Below are 24,781 nucleotides of genomic sequence, written 5' to 3'. Positions count from 1 at the left end.
TTCATAGTGATCTCACGGAATTTTTTGCTTCACATGGTTCACTTCACCGTAGCACTTGTGCCCAAACACCACAACAAAATGGTGTTGCCGAAAGAAAAAACTGACACCTCCTTGAAGTGACCCGGGGTTTACTAATCCATATGAATGTCCCAAAACGATTTTGGCTTGAGGCTGTCCTTTGTGCTACCTATCTCATCAACCGTATGCCCTCTTGTTGGTTAGAGTGCAAAGCCCCACATCAGCTTCTTTTTCCTAAAGCTCCCCTTCTTTCCATTCCTCCTCGTGTGTTTGGATGTCATTGTTTTGTCCAAAATTTGTCACCCACTCGTGGAAAATTAGACCCCCGTGCTGTTCCTTGCATCTTCCTGGGGTATTCTTTCACTCAGAAGGGATACCGTTGTTTTGATCCTGTTTCTCGGAAGTTTAATGTTTCCATGGACGTCTCTTTCTTTGAGAGTGAGCCTTTTTTCCCTGTTTCTCCTCAGAGAGAGTGTAGGAATGAGGAGAAACTAGCTCAACTCCCTCATCTTCCTGATCCCCCTCCTTTTCGTGTCTTCTTTCATCATCACAAAGGCCAACCAAGTTCAAGAGTTGTGGAGAACCTAGAAGTTGTACCTCCAATGCCATCAAACTCCTCGGGGGCGGATCATACTCACTCAGGTATCTTGGTTCCTATCGATGTCCCTGACCCTATTGCTATTGATACCTCTGTTGGTAATGACCTTGACCTTCCTATTGCTCACAGGAAAGGTGTTAGATCTTGCACCACTAAACACCCCATTTCTCACTTTGTTTCCTATGAAAACATTTCACCCTCTTTTTGGGACTTTCTCACTTCCATTGACAGTGTTCCTATCCCTAAGAATGTGGCAGAAGCTCTTTCAGTACCTGAATGGACAGATGCTATGAAGGAAGAAATTAATGCTCTACATAAAAATGGCACATGGGAATTAGTAGATCTTCCTAAGGGAAAGGATCCAGTTGGATGTAAATGGGCATTCACAATCAAACATAGGGCAAGATGAGCTCCATTAGAGTCCTGTTCTCCCTTGCTGCTAATCTTGATTGGTATCTACATCAGCTTGATATCAAGAATGCATTCCTGAATGGTGACCTTGAAGAGGAAGTTTACATGGTACAACCCCCTGGTTTTCGGGCTCAAGGCAATGAACAGAAAGTGTGCAGGTTGAAGAAGTCTTTATACGGACTGAAACAATCACCAAGAGCCTGGTTCAGCAGGTTCCATGCAGCGATTTAGCAGAAAGGATACAAGCAATGTCAATCTGATCACACATTGTTTGTGAAAAGAGGGGAAGGGAAAATTGCTGCTCTTATAGTATATGTTGATGATATAATTATCACTGGCGATTGGAAGGATGAAATCCAAAAGTTAAAGATTTTTCTTGCTACACAGTTTAAAGTAAAGGATCTAGGTCCTCTAAGATATTTTCTTGGAATTGAAGTTGCCCGCTTACAAAAGGGTATCTTCATTTCCCAAAGGAAGTATGTCCTAGATCTACTCCAGGATACAAGAAAATTGGGAGTGAAGTCAGTTGATTCCCCTATTGATCCTAACCACAAATTAGGTGACTGCCAAGGTAAACCTATCAAGGATGTGAAACAGTTTAAGAGACTTATAGGAAGATTGTTATATCTTTCTATGACCCGCCCCGACATTGCTTATGTAGTTGGTGTTCTTAGCCAATTCATGCATGCTCCCAAGATCACTCACCTTGAAGCAACAGAAAGAGTTCTTAGATATCTTAAGAAGTTCCCAGGCGCTGGTTTGTTGTTTCAAAAGCATGGACATCTGAAAGTTGAAGTGTACATTGATGCAGATTCGGCAAGATCCCTAAATGACAGAAAGTCAACTAGTGGCTATTGTGCCTTCATAGGGGGAAACCTAGTTACCTGGAGAAGCAAAAAGAAGAATGTGATAGCTAGATCCAGTGTTGAAGCTGAATATCGGGCAATGGCTCATGGGGTGGCTGAAATTATGTGGCTAAAGAATCTATTGAGTGAGTTGGGTTTTACAACAGACCTATGACCCTATTCTGTGATAACAAAGCAGCCATAAACATTGCTGCATGATAGAACTAAACACATCGAAGTTGACAAACACTTTATCAGAGAGAATGTTATCACAAGGGAAGTGTGTAATCCTTATGTCAGCTATGAGGATCAACTTGCAGACATCTTTACAAAAGGACTACACCATTCACGGCATTATGACTTATGTGATAAGTTGGGCATGATTGACATCTATGTCCCAACTTGAGGGGGAGTGTTGAAAGCTTGTATTTTCCTAAGTTAGTACTATAGGGGTACTATTGTACTTTTATCATTTTATTTTTTATAGTCAGCTATATTGCATGAACACTTAAAAACCAATGTCATCTCCATGTAACCAAAGTTTAAAATGCAGAGACGTGACACAAGGCTTTCCACTAGCCAGAGGCATGAGGTGTAGTTCAGAACACAAGAGGCATCCTCCTGAGTGCAAGGAGGTAAAAGCCTCCTCAAGAGGAGTTACTCTTCTTTCTTGAGGCATGCATGAAGTGCATGAGGCATACACCTCATGTAAAAGGCATTTGAGACATATACCTCAGAGTCATCCACTCCCCCAGTGGACGCCTCAAGGCTTTTCGAGTGTACCTTGCCTGGAGGTACCTGGATGCATGCCTCAAATGCCTTGAAAAGCATTGCATGTAACATAGATAATAGTGACTGAAATGCTGGGATAATTACACAAAAGCAAATAAATCCTATATCTATCTGCTACTAAAGTGAAAGCTTTGCTCAAAATATATGCTATAAAAGCAAAAGGAACTTGACAAATAATTTGAAGAAATGATAGTCAATGTCACCAAAGAGTTAAAGAATTGTTGCAGATTCAAGTATCCTTTCATGTGAAAGTAAACGTTCCACAATAAGGGATACCATCACTTTGACCTCAAACAAGCATGAAATTTAGGATGTTCAAACAATTAATAGCAAATAGATTACTCGTGTTAAGGCTCATAATAGTTGCCTGTTGAAACTTAGTTGTTGGATTCTGACATCCAGTACTCGAGGATGGTTCAGCCAAGCAGGCAAGGGAGGATGCAACCAACTCCTCGGCCTGCCAAGATACATTGAGTAGAGATAACTTTTCAAGCTTTAAGTGGATAGATGAAAGATTAGCCAGAAAATCATTATAATGATCAAACAAAATCTGCATATTCTGCACCTCTATGTAGCCAATTGACAGTCGTTGTGCATAATCATCAGCTACATGCTGCCTTTGTGTACCACTAACTGCATCATGATGCTGAGCAATTGCCAAAGCATCAGCCAATGTATTTGTATGGGACCCTGAACTACTCCTTCCTTTAAAGAATTCCAATTGCCTTGCTGCCTGGTTATACATAAAAAAAGCAATAAATATTTAAGAATTGCAAAAAGACCCTAGAAAGTTCCTGTTAAATAAAGGGGCACAAAGATATTACCAAATAATAACCACTCATCATTCTAACATAACGTTTGAAGGCTGGCCTGCTTGTGAAGTATCCTGTCCAATATGCATTCGGACGGTCTGCATACCTGAAAAGTGCATGATATATTTCTTCAGCACAAGATGAAAACATAGAATGGAAAAATGAAATGCCAAATGCAATATGTCCAACTCACGGGAAAAAATCATCAATCTTAATAGGCCAGGATTCATTTGCTTCATGTTTTGCATCAGTGTAAATGGATGGGGTTGAATACAAGGCATTAACACGTCCATCCTGAAAGTACTCCAAACAAAATTATTTTACCAAAGCATACTAAAGCAGATCATCACAGGAGTTCTATGAATATATATGTATATATATATATATGCACAAAGGAAATATTTTAGAGTGCAAGAGAGGATTATATACTAGAATCTACAGGACAGGCAACACAAAGCGCCCCCCCCCCCAAGGGAAAAAGATGTTGGACTATATTCACCCTACTAACTACTAAGAGTATCACATTCCTTCATTATTTCCTTCTTTCTTTCCTACTGTCTTTTCTTATCAGACCTACTAAGTGTCATTCTCATTTGCATAGACATGGCATAAGTCAGTTCACTGGAAGAACTAACATTTTATTAATCAGTAGAAAGCACGTTGGCATTTTTTATTACCCTCTTTAAATACACCTATTGACATTCAACTCCACCTTATTTGGTAGAGAAAAACATTTGTATCAGATTTATACTCCCCATCCTCGTTCTCCTTAATTAGAATTATAAACATAACAAAGCAAGGAAAGTAAATAGAGAGAGGGAGAATTATGTGGAAGTGCATAAGAGCAGCTTTGTTGTGGACAGTTTGGGAAGAAAGGAACACCAGAATCTTTTGTGAAAAAGAAAGGAGCTTCTCGGAAGTTAAAGAATGTATTTTGACAAGGGCAATTCAGTGGTTGAAAACTCTAAAGATCTTTGATGCATACTCTTTTGATGACAGATGACCTATGGAGAAGTTGGTTAGCAGTGGCTAATACTTCTACCAGGAAGGACAGACATGGGGTTGAATGGATGCCACCAGGGGAGGAGTTCATCAAGCTGAACTTTGATGGAAGTAGCCGAGGAAATCCAGGACCTTCAGGCATAGGAGGAGTGCTGAGAAACAAAGATAGTAACGTGATATCTTTGTACTCAGGTCCTGCAGGTGTGGGAGACTCTTTAAGGACCGAATTACTGGCTGCTGTACAAGGAATCCAGCTTGCAAATCAGCTAGGCATAGAGCATCTGATTATTGAAGAGGATTCCCAGGTGATAGTGGGTTGGTTGAAGGATCCAGACACTGTTATTTGGGGTTTTAGAGATCTTCTCAAAAAGGTTAAATGGTTAACAAGGAATATGACAATCAGAGTTCAGTGGGTAGGCAGATCAGCAAACTCATTGGCTGATTCACTTGCAAAACAAGGAGTTTCCCGAGATACTTTATTCTGGGCTTCAGTTTAATTTTGTAGAGAACACTGATGTGGGCCCCACAGCAGTGGTCCCCACTGTGTTCATAGGACAGCATGTGTAATTTTTTGTTTCAGTCATAGTAGTGTCAGTTGGGGTCAGTTTGTTATTTCAGTTGTTATTTATTTCAGTTTTTATTTACTTTATTTGTCATGTAAGTACTAAGGGCAGATCTGTCCTTTTCTCTATGTACTGAACATAACCTATAAATACTAAGAGAGTGGCGGCGGAAGATGTGTTAGAATCTGTCCCTCCTTTCAAACCCTTGTGTTCTCCTGTTTCTCTTCTCTTCCTTCTCCTTCCTCTCACTTTTCTTCTGCTTAACCTAAAATCTATTAGGGTTCAAGACTAATTGCAGTCTTGATCTTCTACTTGGTATCAGAGTCTATCTAGGGCTTCTCATGTGTGTCTAGTCCAGCCGACCACATGAGGACCAGCTAGGGCTGGAAGCTTATGAAGAAGTATTCGTCGGCTGATTCTTGGAGATTACCAGGAGAGGTTCGCAGCTGTTGAGGACTTACCACGGCTTGCAGAGAGTTGGTAATCAGGAAGAAGCAGCGAAGACTAGGGTTCAGGTAACCTTGGAAGGCAGTGAACATCATTCCATAAGTAAGTTTTATTTAGTTTCCAGAGACTGCTATCAGTCGAGATAGGTTGGACCTATTTAGAAGGAGAGGCCGAACTGCTTTAAGGTTTTTCGCTCTAATCTAGGGTTTGACTGTTGGGCCGAACCCCCTTCTCTCAGAGGTGATCAGTTTTAGGGTTTCATATTAACCCTACGACAGGTCCTAACTGTATGGACTGCTTGGAGAGTGCGGCTGAGCACTTATTTCAGACCTACGATTGAAACCCTAATTCTGCTCCTGCATCTCAGATTGCTCTCTAAGCTGGTTTCAGACCTATTTTTTTGGCTTCGAGCTCTTCTAGGGGATAAAAAACTTGACAGACTGCCTGGTACTGTGATTGCCAATTGGTTTCAGATCAGGCCTGCACTAGTTCATGCATATACTGTGATTACAGATTGGTTTCAGATCAGACTTGCATTGATTTCATACTGTTTTCTGGTTGTGACCGACTGTCCAAGTGCTATTTTCTGGTGTAGTGGCTCTAACAGTTTGTAGCTACTGATTCTTGACCAAAGATGGAGTTTAAAAATCAGGGAGAAAGTAGTTTTGGGAACAGCAGTTATGGTAGTGTATTTGAAATCGGGTTTCAGATTACAACTGTGAGATTTGATGGGTCAAATTACTTGGAATGGGCTCAATCAGCCATGATGGCTATTGGAGGAAGGGGAAAACTGGGTTACCTCTTGGGAGATGTGAAAGAACCTTCCAAGGAGGACCCAACATACACCAAGTGGGTTCAAGAGAACTATTTGGTTATGGCATGGCTGTGTAATTCTATGCAGCCACATATCATCCGAAATTACTTGTGGGCAAAGACAACCAAGGAGATATGGGATGTTGTGAAAGAAACCTATTCCCAACCCCTTAATGTTGCTAGAGCCTATGAACTGAAGTGTGAGGTGAACAGCCTTAAACAAGGAGAGAAGCCAATTTCTGTCTACTTCTCTACCTTGAAATCCTTGTGGCATGAGATTGACCATCTGGAGACCCTTGAGTGGGAGAGTCCCAAAGATGCACAGACTCACAAAAAGCAAGTCGAGACAAATAGGGTGTTTGAGTTTCTGGCTGGCTTGAATTCAGAATATGACATTGTGCAGCAACAGATACTGACCAGAGATAGTGTGACCCTCTCTCAAGCATACTCCCTGGTGCATAGTGAAGAGACCAGGAGAAAAGTCATGATGCAGCCTCAACCCCCTTTCCCAGCCCTGACAGCTGTTAAACTTAAGTCAAGGGGTGATCCAAAAAGGGACCGGAAGAAGGAAGATAAACGGGACCTGGTATGTGAACATTGCAAGAAACCCAAGCACACAAAAGATACTTGTTGGAAGCTACATCCTCACTTGGTCGCAGCAAAACTAAGAAATAAGAAGGGTAATGCTCATGTGGTCGTGAACACTGATTCAGCATCCTCATCAAGCACATCCCTAGAGACCTTAGTCGTTGTTCGGGCTGCCCTCATACAGTTGGAAAGGGAAGTTGGGAGTTCAGCTCAGCCGTCTCAGTCACCATCAGCTCCTGCCACATCTGCGTTTGCACATTCAGGTACTCGAGCCTCAGCTTACCATGCTTCAGCTCCAAGTAATACTGACCACTGTTGGGTAATAGGTTCAGGTGCATCCGACCATATGACTAGCTTGCCATCATTGTTCACTTCTTATCACTTGTCCTCTGGCTGAGATAGAGTATCCATTGCTGATGGCTCTCTTGTTCCCATTTCGGGCAAAGGTGACATCAAGGTATCAGATACTATCTCTTTATCTTCTGTCTTGCATGTTCCTAAGCTTGATACTAACCTGCTTTCAGTCAATAGTATTACCAAACATATGAACTGTTCAGTAACCTTTTTCCCTGACCGATGTGTTTTTCAGGACTTGGAGACGAGGAAGGTGATTGGGACTGGCCGTGAGACGAATGGGATCTATCTGCTTGGAGAGAGTTCTCGTCGGGAGGAGTCAGTGGATAAGAAGTCTTTTGTTTCTCAGTCTGTGAGTCCGGTTATGCTTTGGCATAATCGATTGGCATAAAAGGAGTAATTCTTCTTTTGATATTGTGCATACTGATGTTTGGGGGCCATATCACATCTCTTCTATGGGTGGGTACAGATATTTTCTACTGTTTGTTGATGACCATACCCGCTTTTCTTGGGTCTATCTTATGTGTTCTCGGGATGAGATTCCTGCTATGACCCAAAACTTCCATCAGATGATTCTCACTCAGTTTGGGGCCAAAATCAAAGTCCTTAGATCTGATCATGCAAAGGAATACTTTGCTAAGCCACTGACCTCCTACCTTCTCAGCCATGGAGTTATTCACCAGAGCACTTGTCCTCATACACCGTAGTAGAACGGCGTTGCCGAAAGGAAGAATAGGCACATCTTGGAGGTGGCTAGAAGCATTATGTTTACCTCCAATGCACCTATTCGCTTCTGGGGTGATGCTATCCTTACGGCAGTATATCTCATTAATCGGGTGCCTTCCCGGGTTCTTGATATGAAAACCCCTTTTCCCTTCTATACCCAGACGAGGAGTTGTTCATTGTTCCCCTTAAAACCTTTGGTTGTACCTGTTTCGTTCAGCTTCTCGGGCCTCATCATTCCAAGTTTGAACCTAAGGCCTTTGTTGAGCAAGAGCAAGAGAAGAGAGGAGAGGAGAAGAGAGAAGAGAGGAGAGTCGAGTGAACTGAAAGCCCTCCAGAATACCAGGGACGAGTGAAAGAATTATTATTTATACTGGCCCAGTCGTACAATATAAACAGGAGAGAAATTACAACAGTACCCTTGTGGTACTAAACCTGAGTACACAAACAACTGTCAACACTCCCCCTCAAGTTGGAGCATAGATATCAATAATGCCCAACTTGTCACAAAGATCATGATGTCTGGAAAGGTTTAAACCCTTTGTAAAGATGTTTGCAAGCTGGTTCTCAGAAGTGACATAGGGGGTACACACTTCACCTGTGATAACTTTCTCTCTGATAAAATGCTTGTCAACTTCGATGTGCTTTGTTCTATCATGTAGCACCGGATTGGCGGCAATGCTTATAGCTGCTTTGTTATCACAGAATAGAGTTATAGGTTTGGCCACTGGGAAACCCAACTCCCCCAACAAATTCTTTATCCACATGCCTTCAGCAACCCCGTGGGCCATAGCACGATATTCAGCTTCAGCACTGGATCTAGCCACCACATTTTGCTTTTTACTCCTCCATGTAACAAGGTTCCCTCCTATAAAGGTGCAGTAGCCACTGGTAGACTTTCTGTCACTTTGGGATCCAGCCCAATCTGCATCTGTATAAACTTCAACTTTCAAATGTCCGTGCTTTTGAAATAACAAACCAGTACCCGGATACTTCTTTAGATATAGGAGGATTCTCTCTGCTGCTTCAAGATGGGAGGACCTAGGAGCATGCATGAACTGACTGAGGACACCAACAGCATATGCAATGTCTGGGCGAGTCATAGAAAGGTATAACAATCTCCCTACAAGCCTCTGGAACTGTTTCACATCCTTGAGAGGTTCACCACAACTGTCACCTAATTGATGGTTGGGGTCAATGGGAGAGTCAACTGGCTTCACCCCCATCTTCCCAGTGTCCTGAAGTAAATCTAGGACATATTTCCTTTGAGAAATGAAGATACCCTTCTTTGATCGAGCGACTTCAATTCCAAGGAAGTACCTGACAGGTCCTACATCCTTCACTTCAAACTGAGTGGCAAGAAAAAACTTCAATCTCTGAATTTCATCATCCCAGTCACCAGTAACAATCATGTCATCCACATATACAATTAGAGCAGAAATCTTACCTTCCCCTCTTTTCACAAACAGTGTGAGATCTGATTGACATTGCCTGTATCCTTTCTGCTGAACTGCCACATGGAATCTGCTAAACCAAGCTCTTGGTGATTGTTTCAGCCCGTATAAGGACTTCTTCAACTTGCACAATTCTGTTCATTGCCTTGAGCTAGAAAGCCAGGAGGTTGAATCATGTACACTTCCTCTTCAAGGTCACCATTCAAGAATGCATTCTTGATGTCAAGCTGGTGTAAAACCCAATCCAGATTAGCCGCAAAAGAGAAAAGGACTCTAATGGAGTTCATCTTGGCAATGGGGGCAAAAGTTTATGCATAATCAACTCCATACACTTGAGTAAATCCCTTTGCCACTAAGCGAGCTTTATACCTTTCCACTATTCCATCAGCCTTATGCTTGACTGTGAACACCCATTTACATCCAACTGAAACCTTTCCCTTAGGAAGATCAACAAGTTCCCATGTGCCATTTTTGTGAAGGGCATTAATTTCTTCCTTCATGGCATTTGTCCATTCAGGAACTGAAAGAACTTCTGCCACATTCTTAGGGATAGGGACACTGTCAATAGAGGTAAGGAAAGCACGGAATGAGGATGAAATGTTCTCATAGGAGACAAAATTGGAAATGGGATGTTTAGTGGTGCACAATCTAACACCCTTCCTATGAGCAATAGGACGGTCAAGATCATTAGCAGTAGAGGAATCATTTTCAATAGATTCAAGGACATCATTGGGAGCCAAAATACCTGAGTGAGTATGATCCTCCCCCGAGGAGTCTGGTGGCACTGGAGGTACAGCTTCCGGATTCTCTACAGCTCTTGAATTTGGTTGGCCTTTGTGACGACGAGAAAAAACACGAAAAGGCGGAGGATCAGGAAGAGAAGGAAGTTGAACCAGTTTCTCTTCATGCCTACACTCCCCCTGAGGAGAAACAGGAAAGAAAGGCTCATCTTCAAAGAAAGAAACATCCATGGAGACATAGAATTTCCGAGAAACATGATCAAAACAACGATATCCCTTTTGAGTGAAGGAGTAACCAAGAAATATGCAAGAGATAGCACGAGAATCCAATTTCCCACGGGTGGGAGACAGATTTTGTACAAAACACCGGCAACCAAAGACACGCGAAGGAATAGAAAGAAGAGGAGCCTTAGGAAAGAGAAGTTGATGTGGGGCTTTGTACTCTAACCGACGAGAGGGCATACGGTTTATAAGGTAGGTGGAACAAAGAACGGCTTCAAACCAAAAACGTTTGGGAACATTCATATGTAGTAAACCCCGAGCCACTTCAAGGAGATGTCGGTTCTTCCATTCGGCCACACCATTTTGTTGTGGCGTGCGAGCACAAGAGCTACGATGAAGGGGAACCACGCGAAGCAAAAAACTCCGTGAGGTCACTATGAAAAAATTCTTTTGCATTGTCTAATTGAAAATTTTGGATTTCAGTTTGAAATTGAGTGAAGACCATCCGTTGGAAATCTTGAATGATTTTTGGTACTTCTTTCCTGGTTCGCATCGGGTAAATCCAAGTATATCTAGAATAATCATCAATGAGGGTAATGAAATACTTGTAGCCACTCTCAGATGGTAAGGTAACAGGGCCCCATACATCAGAATGAACAATGTGAAAAGGAGATTCAGATTTACCATTTCTTTGAAGAAAATGAGTTCTACAATGTTTGCTTAACTGACACGTTTGACAAGAAAAATCAGAAACAGACAATGACTTAAACAGTTATGGGAATACAACTTTCAAAGACTCAAAAGACAAATGACCAAGACGACAATGCCATAAATAGACTTTTTTCTTACAGGACTGACTCATAGACTGACTCATAAACTCTGTAACATGAAGACCAGCCTTATTCTCCAGCATGTAAAGTCCATCAGCCATACGACCCCTACCAATCGTCCTCCCCGAGGCCAGATCCTAAATCACACAATGAGAAGGGAAAAAAGTCATTGAGCAATTCAAGGAATTAGTAACACTACTAACAGAGAACAAATTAATGGGAAATTTTGGAACATGAAGGACATCAGAAAGGGTAAGACCAAGAGGAAGAGAGAGAGTTCCTTGACCAGCTATGGAAGTGTATGATCCATCAGCTAGTCTCACCTTGTCTCTTCCAGAAAGAGGGTGATAGGTTTGAAAGTAAGAGGACGTACCAGTCATGTGTTTCGACGCTCCATAATCAATGATCCATGGAGAGTCAGGGGTGTGAGAAGCAACATGGAAAGCAGTGGCAAGGTTACCTGACGTAGATGCAAATGAGGTTGAGGGAGGAGCATCCATCTGACGAATTGCTCTACCATAGATCTCTAAATGGTCACGGAAGGAATTCATAATGTCCTCCCTTAGGTCAGGTCCAATGACATGTGTTTGAGTCACAGTAGAAATGGGGGCTGATTCTCCCGAGTAGCCATGTTGGCCATGTGATGTTTCTTTGTACCTTGCTGTTCGGACTTCTTATTCACCTCTGAACCTTGCTTCTTAGTCAGATCTTGAGCCCATTTTGGTTTCCCATGAAGATCCCAACAGGTATCTTTGGTGTGTCGGGGTTTCTGGCAATGAGTGCACCACAATTTGTCCTTATCTTCTGTTTTTTTCTGGAGATTTCCTTTCCGGGAAGAAAATCCCACACCAGTAGAGACACCCCCTTTTGCTAGCAACACAACAGCATCCCCACCAGGGCTATTCATCAAATTTCTCCAGTTTTCTTCAGACTGTACAAGAGCATAGACTTCCTCAACAGATGGGAGATCCTTAGAGCTGAGAATCTGAACCCTGATAGATTCATACATAGGATTCAGACCATGTAAGAATGCAAACACCCTTTGCTGGGAGACAAGCTGCATGTACTTCTTAGCATCCTCATCACACTTCCAATCCACACTCTGGTAGTGATCCAACTCCTTCCAGACAGATGTTAAGTCAGAGTAATAAACTGATAAACACCTCTCCCCCTGTCTACAAGTAGAAGATGCTGCCTGCAGTTGATAAATTTTGGCATAGTGTCGCAATTCTGAATATGTAGACTTTGCTTGTTCCCAGATTTCATTTGCAGTTTCAGCCCACATGAAATTCTTCCTTATTTGAGGTTGCATGGAAACCAAGAGCCAGGACATAACAATACTGTTCTCCTGATTCCATATATCATATTCAGCACTCCCAAAGGATGGTTCTTTTATCCTCCCATTAATATAGCCTATCTTCCCCCTTGCAGTGATGTATAATTTGATCCCTCTTGACCACTCCAGGTAATTTAAACCATCAAGAGGGACAACAGCCATAGGAAAGGATAGGTCACCCCCACCCATTCCATTCAGCATTGAGGAAACTCCAGATGTGGCTGAATCTTCACTACTCATGATATCAGAATAAAACGAAACAGCAACCAAATGAGTACAGCCGTACAAGGCTATTGCAGAAATAGGTCCTTCTGACCTCCGGTTTCACTGAGAGCAAAAAGCAGAACACTGCTGTTGCAGTACAAGAACAGGTCCTTCTGACCTACAGTTTCACTGAGAACAAACAAAAAACTGAACACTGCTGTTGCAGTACTAAAACAGGTCCTTCTGACCTATGGTTTCACTGAAACAAGTCAGAACACTGCTGTTGCAGTACAAGAACAGGTCTGTATGACCTACGATTTTTTTAGGAATCAAAACAAAAAACACTGCACTTGTAGTACATCACTAGGTCTGAATGACCTAATCAGTAGGCCTGATAGCCAACCGGTCAAGGAGATCAACAGGATAGTCGAACAATCAATCAATAAGATTAATATTGAACAGACAATCAATCGGCTGAATAGACAATCAACAGTCCACAATACCAAGAAAAAAAGAGTTGAATACAGTTACTTTGTTAAGGAATAGAGTCACTCAACAATTCATCAATCGGCTGAACAGACAATCAGTAGGGCAGCCGAACAGAAGATGACCAGTACCTCTTTTAGTTTCAGATGATAGTCTCCCTATAAACCAGAACTCCCTCTACGAACATCAAACAATAGGCAGCCGAATAGAAGATGACTAGTACCTCTTTTAGTTTCAGATGATAGTCTCTCTGTAAACCAGAACTCCCTCTACGAACCTCAAACAATAGCCTCTCTACAGTCGAGCAGACAAGAGGTGCAACTTTTGGGCTAGAAGATGAAAAGACTCTGTAACTTCTGGGTCGAACTGATTACACCAGATTAGGAGTTCGATGGAGACAGCTCTGGGAGATGAAAGGTCACTATAACTTCTGGGTCAAACTGGATGCAACAGCAGTTTGCTTGACACCACCCTTCAGGCCTGGACGACTTGCTCTGATACCATGTTGAGCAAGAGCAAGAGAAGAGAGGAGAGGAGAAGAGAGAAGAGAGGAGAGTCGAGTGAACTGAAAGCCCTATAGAATACCGGGGGCGAGTGAAAGAATTATTATTTATACTGGCTCAGTCGTACAATATAAACAGAAGAGAAATTACAATAGTACCCTTGTGGTACTAAACCTGAGTACACAAACAACTGTCAACAACCTTCAAATGCATTTTCCTCGGTTATGCACAAACTCAAAAGGGTTATTGCTGCTATGATCCGGTTTCAGGGAAAAGGTTTGTCTCCATGGATGTCACCTTCTTTGAGGAGACACCCTATTATCCTAGGGTTTCTCCTCAGGGGGAGAGCAGTGAGAGTGGGATTTTGAGTCTCTTTCCTCAGGGGGAGCGCAGTGGGAGTGGGGTTGTTCCTTTACCTATTCCACTAGGTGATGAAGGTTGTAGTAATGAGGGTGGTCAGAGGGATCAAGAGTTGAGAGTCTATCACAGGTGATGCAGGCAGGTTGATCCTAGTCATCGGCAGTCCCGGCCAGCTCCAATTCCTTCTGCGGCTCCAGATCCAAAGCCTACTGAGACACCTTCCACTGTTGCCACTTCCCCTCTTGTGGATGACCTTGATCTCCCTATTGTCATCCGCAAAGGGAAACGGCATTGCACCACATCTACAACTCACAGCATCTCACAGTTCTTATCCTATGATCGCCTATCTCCCTCTTACCGGTCCTATCTCACTTCCATTGCCAATGTCCCTATTCCAAGAATAGTGCAAGAAGCCTTATCAGTTCTAGAATGGAAAGATGCAACGCAAGTCGAAATGGATGCCCTGTTGAAGAATAATACTTGGGCACTGGTTGACCTACCAAAATGAAAGAAACCGGTTCGATGTAGATGGGTATTCACTGTGAAGCATAATGCTGATGGCTCTATTGAAAGGTACAAAGCCCGGCTAGTCGCAAAGGGGTTCACCCAGACTTATGGTATAGACTACTTGGAGACCTTTGCCCCAGTAGCCAAGATGACCACCATCCGAGTTTTGTTATCCCTTGCAACAAATCATTCTTGGCCCTTGTTCCAGATGGATGTTAAAAATGCCTTTCTGAATGGAGACTTACAGGAAGAGGTCTACATGCAGTTGCCTCCTGGATTCTATGATACAGAGACAGGTAAGAAGGTTTGCCGACTGAACAAGGCATTGTATGGTTTAAAACAGTCACCTAGAGCCTGGTTTGATAGGTCCAGATTAGCCCTTGGAAAGTTTGGTTATGTACAGGCCCAGTCAGATCATACACTGTTCATCAAAAGGGTGGAGTCCTCTCTGACACTACTTGCAGTATATGTTGATGATATTGTGGTGACAGGAAATGATAGCCATGAGATTGAGTCCCTCAAACAGCTCCTTCATCAAGAGTTTGAGGTGAAAAATCTTGGTGCACTACGGTATTTTTTGGGTATTGAGGTTGCTAGATCTAAACAGGGGATTTTTATCTCTCAGAGAAAATATGTTCTAGATCTGTTGGCGGAAATTGGAAAGTTAGGTGTTAAGCCTGCTGATACACCCATTGAACAGAATCACAAGATTAGTGCAGAGGGTGGGGAGCCTCTTGAAGACAAAGTTATGTTCCAACGGTTGGTTGGAAAGCTCCTATATCTCTGCCTCACTCGGCCAGATATCAGTTATGCAGTTAGTGTTGTTAGCCAGTACATGCATTCCCCTAGAACTTCTCATCTCCTTACGGCAGAGAGAATATTAGCATACTTGAAGAGATGCCCGGGTAGAGGTATACTGCTCAAGAACAATAATCACATGAAGGTGGAGGTCTATACAAATGCCGATTGGGCTGGGAGTGTTGATGACAGAAGGTCTACCTCTGGATATTGTGCCCTTGTGAGAGGTAACCGTGTTTCTTGAAGGAGTAAGAAGCAAAGTGTTGTTTCCCGCTCTAGTGCTGAAGCGGAATACAGGTCAATGGCTAATGGAGTGGCTGAAATCTTATGGCTGAGATCACTACTTGAAGAGTTGGGTATTGACTATGAAAAGCCCTTGATGCTGTATTGTGATAATCAGGCAGCTATTAATATAGCCCACAACCTAGTGCAGCATGACAGAACTAAACATATCGAAGTTGATTGACATTTTGTGCGAGAGAGGGTCACATCACAAGAAGTGTGTCTCCCGTATATCACATCTAATATGCAGCTCGCGGATATCCTCACCAAGGCTGTACCAAGGAAGAAGTTAGAGGCAGACCTATCCAAGTTGGGAATGATAAATATCTACTCCCAACTTGAGGGGGAGTGTAGAGAACACTGATGTGGGCCCCACAGCAGTGGTCCCCACTGTGTTCATAGGACAGCATGTGTAATTTTTTGTTTCAGTCATAGTAGTGTCAGTTGGGGTCAGTTTGTTATTTCAGTTTTTATTTACTTTATTTGTCATGTAAGTACTAAGGGCAGATCTGTCCTTTTCTCTCTGTACTGAACATAACCTATAAATACTAAGAGAGTGGCGGCGGCAGATGTGTTAGAATCTGTCCCTCATTTCAAACCCTTGTGTTCTCCTGTTTCTCTTCTCTTCCTTCTCCTTCCTCTCACTTTTCTTCTGCTTTTCTTAACCTAAAATCTATTAGGGTTCAAGACTGATTGCAGTCTTGATCTTCTACTAATTTCTTTTGTACTTATAATTCTGTAACTAGTTTTAAAGGAAAGGTCGCATCTCGTGCATTTCCACAGGTTGCATGTAACTCTTATTTTCTGGTTTAATAAAATTTCACTCATTTATCAAAAAAAAAAGGTAAACAGACTGCTCATTAAAAGGTGTGATGTGGAACAATTTGTCACATAAAGCTTAAGTTTAGCAACCCCTTTTCCAAAGAATATTTACACACCTAATAAATTTTGAGAAAATGGAAAAGCATCAGAAATCAAGATCCACAACTTGTAAATTGTAGCTGAACTGAGAAATAAAATCTTTTATGTATGGCTTAACACAGACACAACATCTTTTATTTTGTTTGACATATTCAATGTAAGGCCTTTTGGGGATAAATACCTTGTTGACATAATGAATAAGTTTGTCCATCTGCTTAAACCATGTGTTTGCATATTGATACCGAAAGTCTGTTCCCATGGTCCACATTATATGATTTGTCCTTGTCATATTAGCCTGGAAAAAGAACAACAACAACCTGTTCACAAACTGCAACTATATGATGTGGCATATTTTTAGAATATAAATAGAATGTATTCTCTGGACTGTTGTGAGTATTTTTAATTTTAACTTAAAACATAGTGGAACACAGAAATTCCATGAAATGAGACCCTGATTGATATGGTATTAAATACTCCTCTGACTTTGATTCACCATTCTCTGTGGCCATATCTCTTTTAACTGTTATGCCACTATTAATTTGTATGGTTCCATATAGATGTTAGTTCAACATATTTATGATGATTCAATCCCAATAAGACAAACACTGAGGGAGATTTTCTTTTGATGAATAACACTGAGGGAGATTGATGACATGGGAAACAGAAGCTACTTTCAGATGGATGAAAAGATCTGTTAATTGTTTTGCTGACACATTAACCAAACAAATAATTTGGATTAGCTGAACGCTTTGGCCGTATAGTGGGCTGTTGAACCAATGATAATGCCCCACGCTTTGGAGAGTTATCATTGGTTCCACAGCCTGCTGAACAGCTATTGCATTAAGTTAATCCCATCTCCCAACAAGGGATTAATAGGGAGCAATTTTTCTGGGATTAAATGTAACATAATATATTTGATTTGGTCAGGTGGTCTCCAGATTGGTGCTTGGCATATTATAATAATTATTTCTGTTTTAACAAAATTCCTCTATTAGCAATAAAAAATGATTCAAATCTAAAAGGTAGAAAGTTCAAGAGCTTGCTGAATTGTATGTGCCATCTGATCTGTTATTCTACCTTTTTATGAAGGACAAACTGAAAGTAAACTACCAATCATAGTAAATTTGAAGCCTCAGCAGAACTTGAAACATGACAAAGGAGAAAAAAAGTGCTTGCTTACCTGTTGTATGGCTGCATTTACAAAGTCATCAACTCGCTCTTGAACATTGTAATCAAACAAAAGAACGTCATCCTTAAACCAAGTAGAGAAACATCAAAAAATAAATAGATAAATCGTTGGCTGTTGATCAAAAACCAATCTGCTTTATTTCATATCTTCTCTCAACGAGAAAATAATTCTCAAATACTAAAAGTACACAAGGACAAGAAAACAATTTAGACTTAAATGATAATTACCTGAACGGGAGGAGAGTCATCGTTAAATTCAAATGCGAAACCAATGGGAGTATCATAATGCTTTGGGAATATCCCAGTGAAAATCTGCAAATGCATAATAGCAACCTCAATAAAAAAAGAAAAGCAAATGCATATAGCATGAAAAGATTATAAAAGCTTGACATATGGCCAGCAGAGGATAGGAAAAAGCTAAATGGCTCAATTCAATATAAAGATATAGATAATGAGATCTGGAAAGTTTACTTATTTAATTTAAACCTTGTAGAAGAGAAAGAAAATAACCCAATAATAGATCAATGGGTTGCTAACCTGTGAAGATGAACCAAGAGACTTGGAACCCCGCCATACAACCTCAAGATTCTTCTCATCTTTCCGCTTTGCTCTGTCTTGGTAATCAATCCGAGCAAAGAAAAGAGAGTCGAACCCTAACTGAAAAATGAAATAGGTGCTTGAGAATACAGAACTTAGACATCCAGCATTATTGCTTAGACAAGTTATGGAGCATATTGAAAAGATTCAGTCTTCAACCTTTTATATATTATATCATGTCAAACGTGCATGTTCTTTGTTTTAATACAATGAGAGTTTGCTTACACCCTCCATTATAGAAAAGTAAAGAAGTAGGCCTAATCAAGAAACACAGATAATATACATATAAAAAAAATACCTCTGCTCCAAGCAAGTAAGCTTGTACTGCAGAATGTCCAAAAGGATCAATCTGCCAACCAACTCTTGGAATTTGATCAAACTCCTGTTTGATAAATCGGTGCCCAAGAGTTGTCTGATCAATCATGTCAATGTAATGGGGTGTTGCCTCATCGTGCATGCACATGCCACCATTTCTGTAAAAAGAAAAGTAAAAAATCAAAGTTTCAAAAAAGCATCAAATAGATAAAAGAGCTTAGCAAACACTATACTTGGTCAAACAAATGTAACAAATTAATCAAAGAAAGCAACACTCGGTAAATAACATTGACTGCGAGTATGGAAGACTAACCAAAAAAAATCAAAATGACACAAGAAAAAAATAAATCAAATAGAATACTAAAAACAATGGAACATAGTCAAAGTCCAAAGAGCTGCGATCTTCAGAGACCTTTGCTGCTTTTGGGGTGGGGGTGGGGGAGGAACTGAGAATTTACATGAATTCTAGTTGACCCGCGTTGACAAGCTGTCTCACAATACTCTGAACAGCCTCGCTCTGCTGTCTCCACCATCGCTGGAAGAAAGCCTGCATAAAAAAGTACATAATAAATAAATAAAAGGAAAAGACGTCTATATGTCACAACTGCCACTCAGACGATGCACAAAGAATAACCGGAAATACAATGGACAGGAGAAATTTTGAAAAGAAATAATAATTGCCTGCTCAACATAGATAAACTTCCGGTTCTTATCAGCCAACAATGCCGAAACCACAGAATCCAAGATGTTCTGAACACACGCTCCCTGTTGAGAAAGTAGATAATTATGCATTTCATAGCACCTACAAGTCCGCTAACTTGGACCTACATTAACGAACAGTACAATTAAAGCTAAAGAAGCAACTTCTGATGACTCTTCTTTTTCAGATGAAATACCCGAATTGAATTATTGGCACCAACGTAGTACTGATCAACCGTCTTCAACCATCCAACATCATCGTGCGAGTGAGGAACCAAATGGACATTCAATTTCCCAGGGACGACCCGTTGCGAAGTGTTATAAGCGATGTACTTCGATTCCGCACAGAAAAAGCTGGCAAGGAGAACAAGAAAAGAGCACAGACCGATCTCCATCTTTGACGTAGGTCAAGCGTTCGAGCTCTAACTTAAACAAACGAAAAGACGCGCAGCATAGCGAATTACACGATTTTATATCTTCTTGTTACTTCGAACCAGTGCCTTCGGTCACTTGCTGTGTGGACCTTCTGTGTTTAAAATAGCATTCCGTCGAGCTAGGGTTTTACATGTGTTGAGGTGATTAAGGGGATTGTTACTTTACTCTCCCGACGGGAAAGAAGAAGTTTCTCTGACGAGCTCCCATGGATGGAGAATGGTGCTTTGTCTGAATCGTGAGAGTGCGAAAGACCGGGAGGCACTTCTGATTTCTGAATGAATAAACCAGAGAGGAAACAATTAAAACTTCGCCAGCTAGACCGATATTTCTTGTATATACCAAAATTTCTCCTCACCTTTGTAAAATTACACTAGCGTTCCTTGATTGACATGGATAGGACAAAAAACACCCCTAACATAGTCCCAACTCCCAAATTGGAAATTGCTTTTATATGTAATGGTAAATTTATAATTGATTATCTACCGAACTAAGCGTCAACATTGTGGGTATTTTTGTACATGGATAAAGAATGAATGAAGGAGGATTAAGTTTAGAGGAGTTAAAAGGCAGTTGCAAAATAGTATAAATAGAAATATGTAGAGTGCAAAAGGGTTTTGTATTATTTTTTAGGGAAAATTTCTAATTAGTACCCTGTATTTTGGGTCTACTGCTATTTTGGTCTCTTAACTTTAAAACATAATAATTCAGTATCTCAACTTTCAAAATGTATCAAATCCAATACCTGTTGTTAACTTGGCATTAAGTGGCACTTGAAATGATACAAATGCCCTTTGATTATCATCTAATTATCTTTATCAATCATTCAAATATTGATAAAAAAATTAATAATCTCAAATCTTGTCTCTTTTATTCAAGAAAGTTGGGGTCACATCTCAATAGGCATTCTAGTGACCCCAACTTTCTTAAATAGAAGAGGCAAAGTTTTGTGACTATTTATTTGTTATCAACGTTTAAATTGTTGATAAAGAAAAATATATGACACTCAAAGGGCATTTATATTTTTTTGAATGTCACTTAACAACTGATTAATAGTAGGTACTAGATTGACACGTTCTGGTTCGAGTGCTGAATTATCATGTTTTAAAGTTCAGGGACTAAAGTGACACTAGACCCAAAGTATAAGATACTAATAAGGAATTTTCCTTGTATTTATACTATATATGTTATTTTGTATATTTACATTGTACATATTTGTACTTATACATGAGCACAAAACCATTTAATCCTCATTGGCCCAAGAGTGTTTGTCCTTGCGATTTGGATTAGATCGATATTGAGAGACATGTGTTGCCATATCAATACAAATTTGTATTAATCAACTCATATAGAAAAACCTTCCTCACAAGTTTGTATGGATGAAACCAAATACCTCCCTCATCAGTCACCACAAATTGGTTATGGTCTCTTATGTCCATAGCTCAGCACATCACATGGCAGATATTCTAGATAATGAAAACATCATCATCCATCCATCATTGGAGGGGGCTCATATTGAGATATCACATTTGCAACCCACAAAATACCCCACATGCACATCTCAGTGTGTATTGTGGACATCTCCCGAAGTTGTCACTAGGAGATATACCCAATACACAGTTGGGATATGTTGTGGGGCGCCCCTCTGTTGGGGTGCAGATGTGAATTTCATATTGAAATGAAAAATATGTTTAAGTTTAGGAGAAATTATCGATCATTACCTTGTACTTTGGCTCCTCGAATGACAATTTGATTCCCAAACTTTAAAATGCAACAATCTAGTACCTACCATTAATGGACCGTCAGTTATGTAGATCACGTGACCTCATGTGTGATTTAAGATTTTTAAAAATGTCAAAATCACCCTTAGAAATAAAAACACACTATTCATTTTTTCTTGTCTCCTCCCTTTTCATCCATCTTTACTCTTACTAGACCCGATCTACCCTTTTGTCTTATGTGGCTACGAATATAACAAAACTCTTCTTCTTTAATTTTATTTTTTATTTTTATTAAAGGGAAAATTATTGATTAGTACCTTGTACTTTGGCTTGAGTGACAATTTGGTCCCTAAACTTTAAAATGCAACAATTCAGTACCGACCTTTCAAAATGTGACAATCCAGCACCTATTATTAACCAGCCGTTAGGGACATTTGAAAAGTAAAAAATGCCATAAGAATGCTATCTAATAATCTTTATCATCACCAATTTTTTTGAATAGAAGAAGATAGAATTTGGGACTGTTCAGATTTTTGTCAATGTTTGGATGGTTGATAAAAAGAATTAGATGACATTAGAATGTTATTTTTAAATTTTCAAATATCACTTAATGACTGATTAACAGGTAGATACTAGATTGTCACAGTTTAAAATTTTAAATACTGGATTGTCACATTTTCAAATTTCAATTATTGGATTGTTGCATTTTAAAATTCGGGGACCAAATTGTACTGATTGACAATAGACTCATGGGCTTGCTTCTTGTATTATTCTTTCTTCTGCTACACGCAACATGTGTGTTGGAGGCCCCACGGACCATAAGCAAATGGAGGGACCGTGGGTCTAATTACTATAGCTCATCGCCATTTGTGGGCTTGCTTCTTGTTTTATTCCCTTGGATTCCTTCTTCTCGAATCAACCTGGGCCCAATCAAGTTGGATAAGACGCAGTTTCTTGGGTCTGGGGCCTATTTCCCGTCGCATCATATGGTCCCAACTCCCAACGTATCGAGAGCAACAGCAACAGGATCACCATTGGATGAATCCCACTTAGAAGAGAGACCCACGGCGACATTCAACCTGGTCCAACGACCTTTTTTTTTTCAGTTAATTCCCAGTTGCATGGGGCCATTCAAGTACTCAAGTAGTAACCATTTCAAGAGCCACTGAAACCATTAGAAAGGTTCACTTGATATCCACCATGACCAATACATAACCCCACATATCTGGTTGAATTTGCTAGACCAGTCCAGACTGGTCTAAGCCTGAGATGAAACAGGCAAATCTAAGACTGGCCAGAAATGGGCTAGACAAGCTGGTTTGTTGACAATAATCTACGTTCAAGAGAGTTTGATAAAAGTTTCAATTTTCAATATCAGCTGCCAACTGACACAATCCTTTTAATTCCCTTATTCCGATCTAAGACCAGTAATCTGAAACAATCCACTTTCCTAGTTCACTATGATTCCATGTTTCCATTAATTTGTAATGGTAAACCACCTATGTCTTGTGAGAATGGGTCCTTCCGAGAATAATGGACCTCCAACTCCTTTTCTTTTGTCCTTTTCTCTCCACAACAGCTGAAGTTATGCTTTGAAGGAAAGTTTGGAATGATGACAATTTAATTATTTGATTTCTTCCCCACCGTAGAGTCAATTGTTAGAAGTAGGTGTGTCAACTGGACTGGATTTGGTCCAATCCAATTCGGTCCAATGTGAATTCATTACAGATGGACCAGGTCCAATCCAATCTGATGAATACTTTGGACCAATTCGGACCAGCCCAGTTCAATGTCTAAACCATCTAATTTGTTTAAATTGGTTTTGTTCCAGTCCATACCTGATTCATTGACACTTATATTCTTTTATTAATGTACTAGATATTGGTTCAATCCAATATAAATCCATTAGGGATGGACCAGGCCCAATCCAATCCAATAAATGCTTTGGACCATTAAGTCTAGACTGGTCTAGTTTGTTGGTTCGTCCAATCCATTTAAATTAATTTTGATCCGGACGGATTCAAGTCAAAACTGGCCCATTGACACTAGACCTGTTCATGGGCCGGGCTGGGCTTTCACTTGTTATCAACATAATTTATTCAGGCCTGAGCCTGACCCTCATAAAAGCCTGAGCTTGAACCCGAAGCTTGAGTTGCTGACGAATGCCGATGAACTAGAGGGGAGATTGGAAGAGAGAGAGAGAGAGATATAGAGAGAGAGAGAGAGACACCGTTGTTGGGGAATGGGGAGGCGTCACCGACTGCTGTAGATGCCACCAACCACTATTGGGGAATGGGGAGGCATCGTCGGAGAGATGATGGAAACTATGTGTGGAAGGAGAGAATCAAAGAATGGGACACATTGCCAGAACCGTTCGCCACCTATGGAAGGAGATCAAATGATACCACTGCTAGCTTCATCGGTTGTTGTCTATGGAAGGAGATCAGAGAATGGGACGCATCACCGAAGAGATTATATCGTTTACCACCTCACTAGTTGCCGATTGTCACCTGTGGAAGGAGATCAGATGATACCGTTGCTAGCCTGCTAGCCTACTACCTTGGTTGTTGGTCTGGAACCAAAAGGGAAGTTCCAAGCTCTTCTAGGTTTAAACAGAAAACAAGTTGAGGTTGAGAAGGGGAGAGTATTGAGTGAAAGTTAGGGTTAGGACTTATGGATTTAAGAAAATAATATGTATATGTGTGTGTGTATATATATATATATAAATAATATTATCGGGTCAGGCTTTTATCTGAAATCTCGAGCCCAGGCTCATGGGCCTAAGAGCATGTCCAAGCCCGGCTGGGGAGCGGACCGGGCCATCGGGCTACCGGCCCATGAAACATGTCTAATTAACACCCTTAATTAGAAGAATAATGGATATCGAGTGATATCCATTTAAGAAATGCCTCGTTTTAAATTTTCTTTTGTAGTTGGTCATTTAGGAAACTTATAGAGGTGTAAAACATGTCGTGTTGCCGTGCTGGCCCGCGGGTCGTGCTTCCCTCCCCTGGGATATTTTGGGGGGTTGGCCTGGCATTGACCCATAGCTCGAGCCCGTGCGGGCCCGTGTCGGGTTACACTAGACTGGTCTGTGGGCCAAGCCTTGGGCCAGGCTGGGCCATGGACCAAGCCAAAGTTATTTATTTAAAAAAAGAAAAAAAAACTTAAAAATTTAATTTTATATGAATTTTGATGTATATAGTTGCTTATATATACA

General features: G+C 40.8%; 1 protein-coding gene across 2 annotated transcripts in view; it reads right to left on the bottom strand.

Annotated features, from left to right (window-relative positions):
• Positions 1-20,120, bottom strand: part of LOC104591859 (Glycosyl hydrolase family 38 protein) — a 71,220-nt gene extending 51,100 nt beyond the window's left edge. The window contains exons 1-12 of one of the 2 annotated variants that reach the window (XR_016085426.1): positions 19,606-20,116; positions 19,391-19,474; positions 19,168-19,256; positions 18,693-18,867; positions 18,335-18,454; positions 18,026-18,109; positions 17,790-17,861; positions 16,791-16,904; positions 3,670-3,770; positions 3,489-3,582; positions 3,230-3,397; positions 3,032-3,121 (exon numbers count right to left, since the gene is read on the bottom strand). Coding sequence is in view for 1 of the 2 variants with exons in the window: in XM_010250927.3 (XP_010249229.1) it covers positions 3,032-3,121; positions 3,230-3,397; positions 3,489-3,582; positions 3,670-3,770; positions 16,791-16,904; positions 17,790-17,861; positions 18,026-18,109; positions 18,335-18,454; positions 18,693-18,867; positions 19,168-19,256; positions 19,391-19,474; positions 19,606-19,803 (1,389 nt within the window). In the remaining variant the exon portion in view is untranslated. Of the gene's footprint in view, positions 1-3,031; positions 3,122-3,229; positions 3,398-3,488; positions 3,583-3,669; positions 3,771-16,790; positions 16,905-17,789; positions 17,862-18,025; positions 18,110-18,334; positions 18,455-18,692; positions 18,868-19,167; positions 19,257-19,390; positions 19,475-19,605 lie in introns of both variants that reach the window. The other variant, XM_010250927.3, reaches the window with a different exon arrangement.
• Between the last annotated feature and the right edge of the window lie 4,661 nt (positions 20,121-24,781).

Source organism: Nelumbo nucifera, chromosome 4, assembly GCF_055504915.1.
Source record: "Nelumbo nucifera cultivar China Antique chromosome 4, China Antique-T2T, whole genome shotgun sequence".
Lineage (NCBI taxonomy): Eukaryota > Viridiplantae > Streptophyta > Magnoliopsida > Proteales > Nelumbonaceae > Nelumbo > Nelumbo nucifera.
The sequence above is the reverse complement of the archived record's forward strand: the minus strand, read 5'-3'. Positions and strand labels throughout refer to the sequence as shown.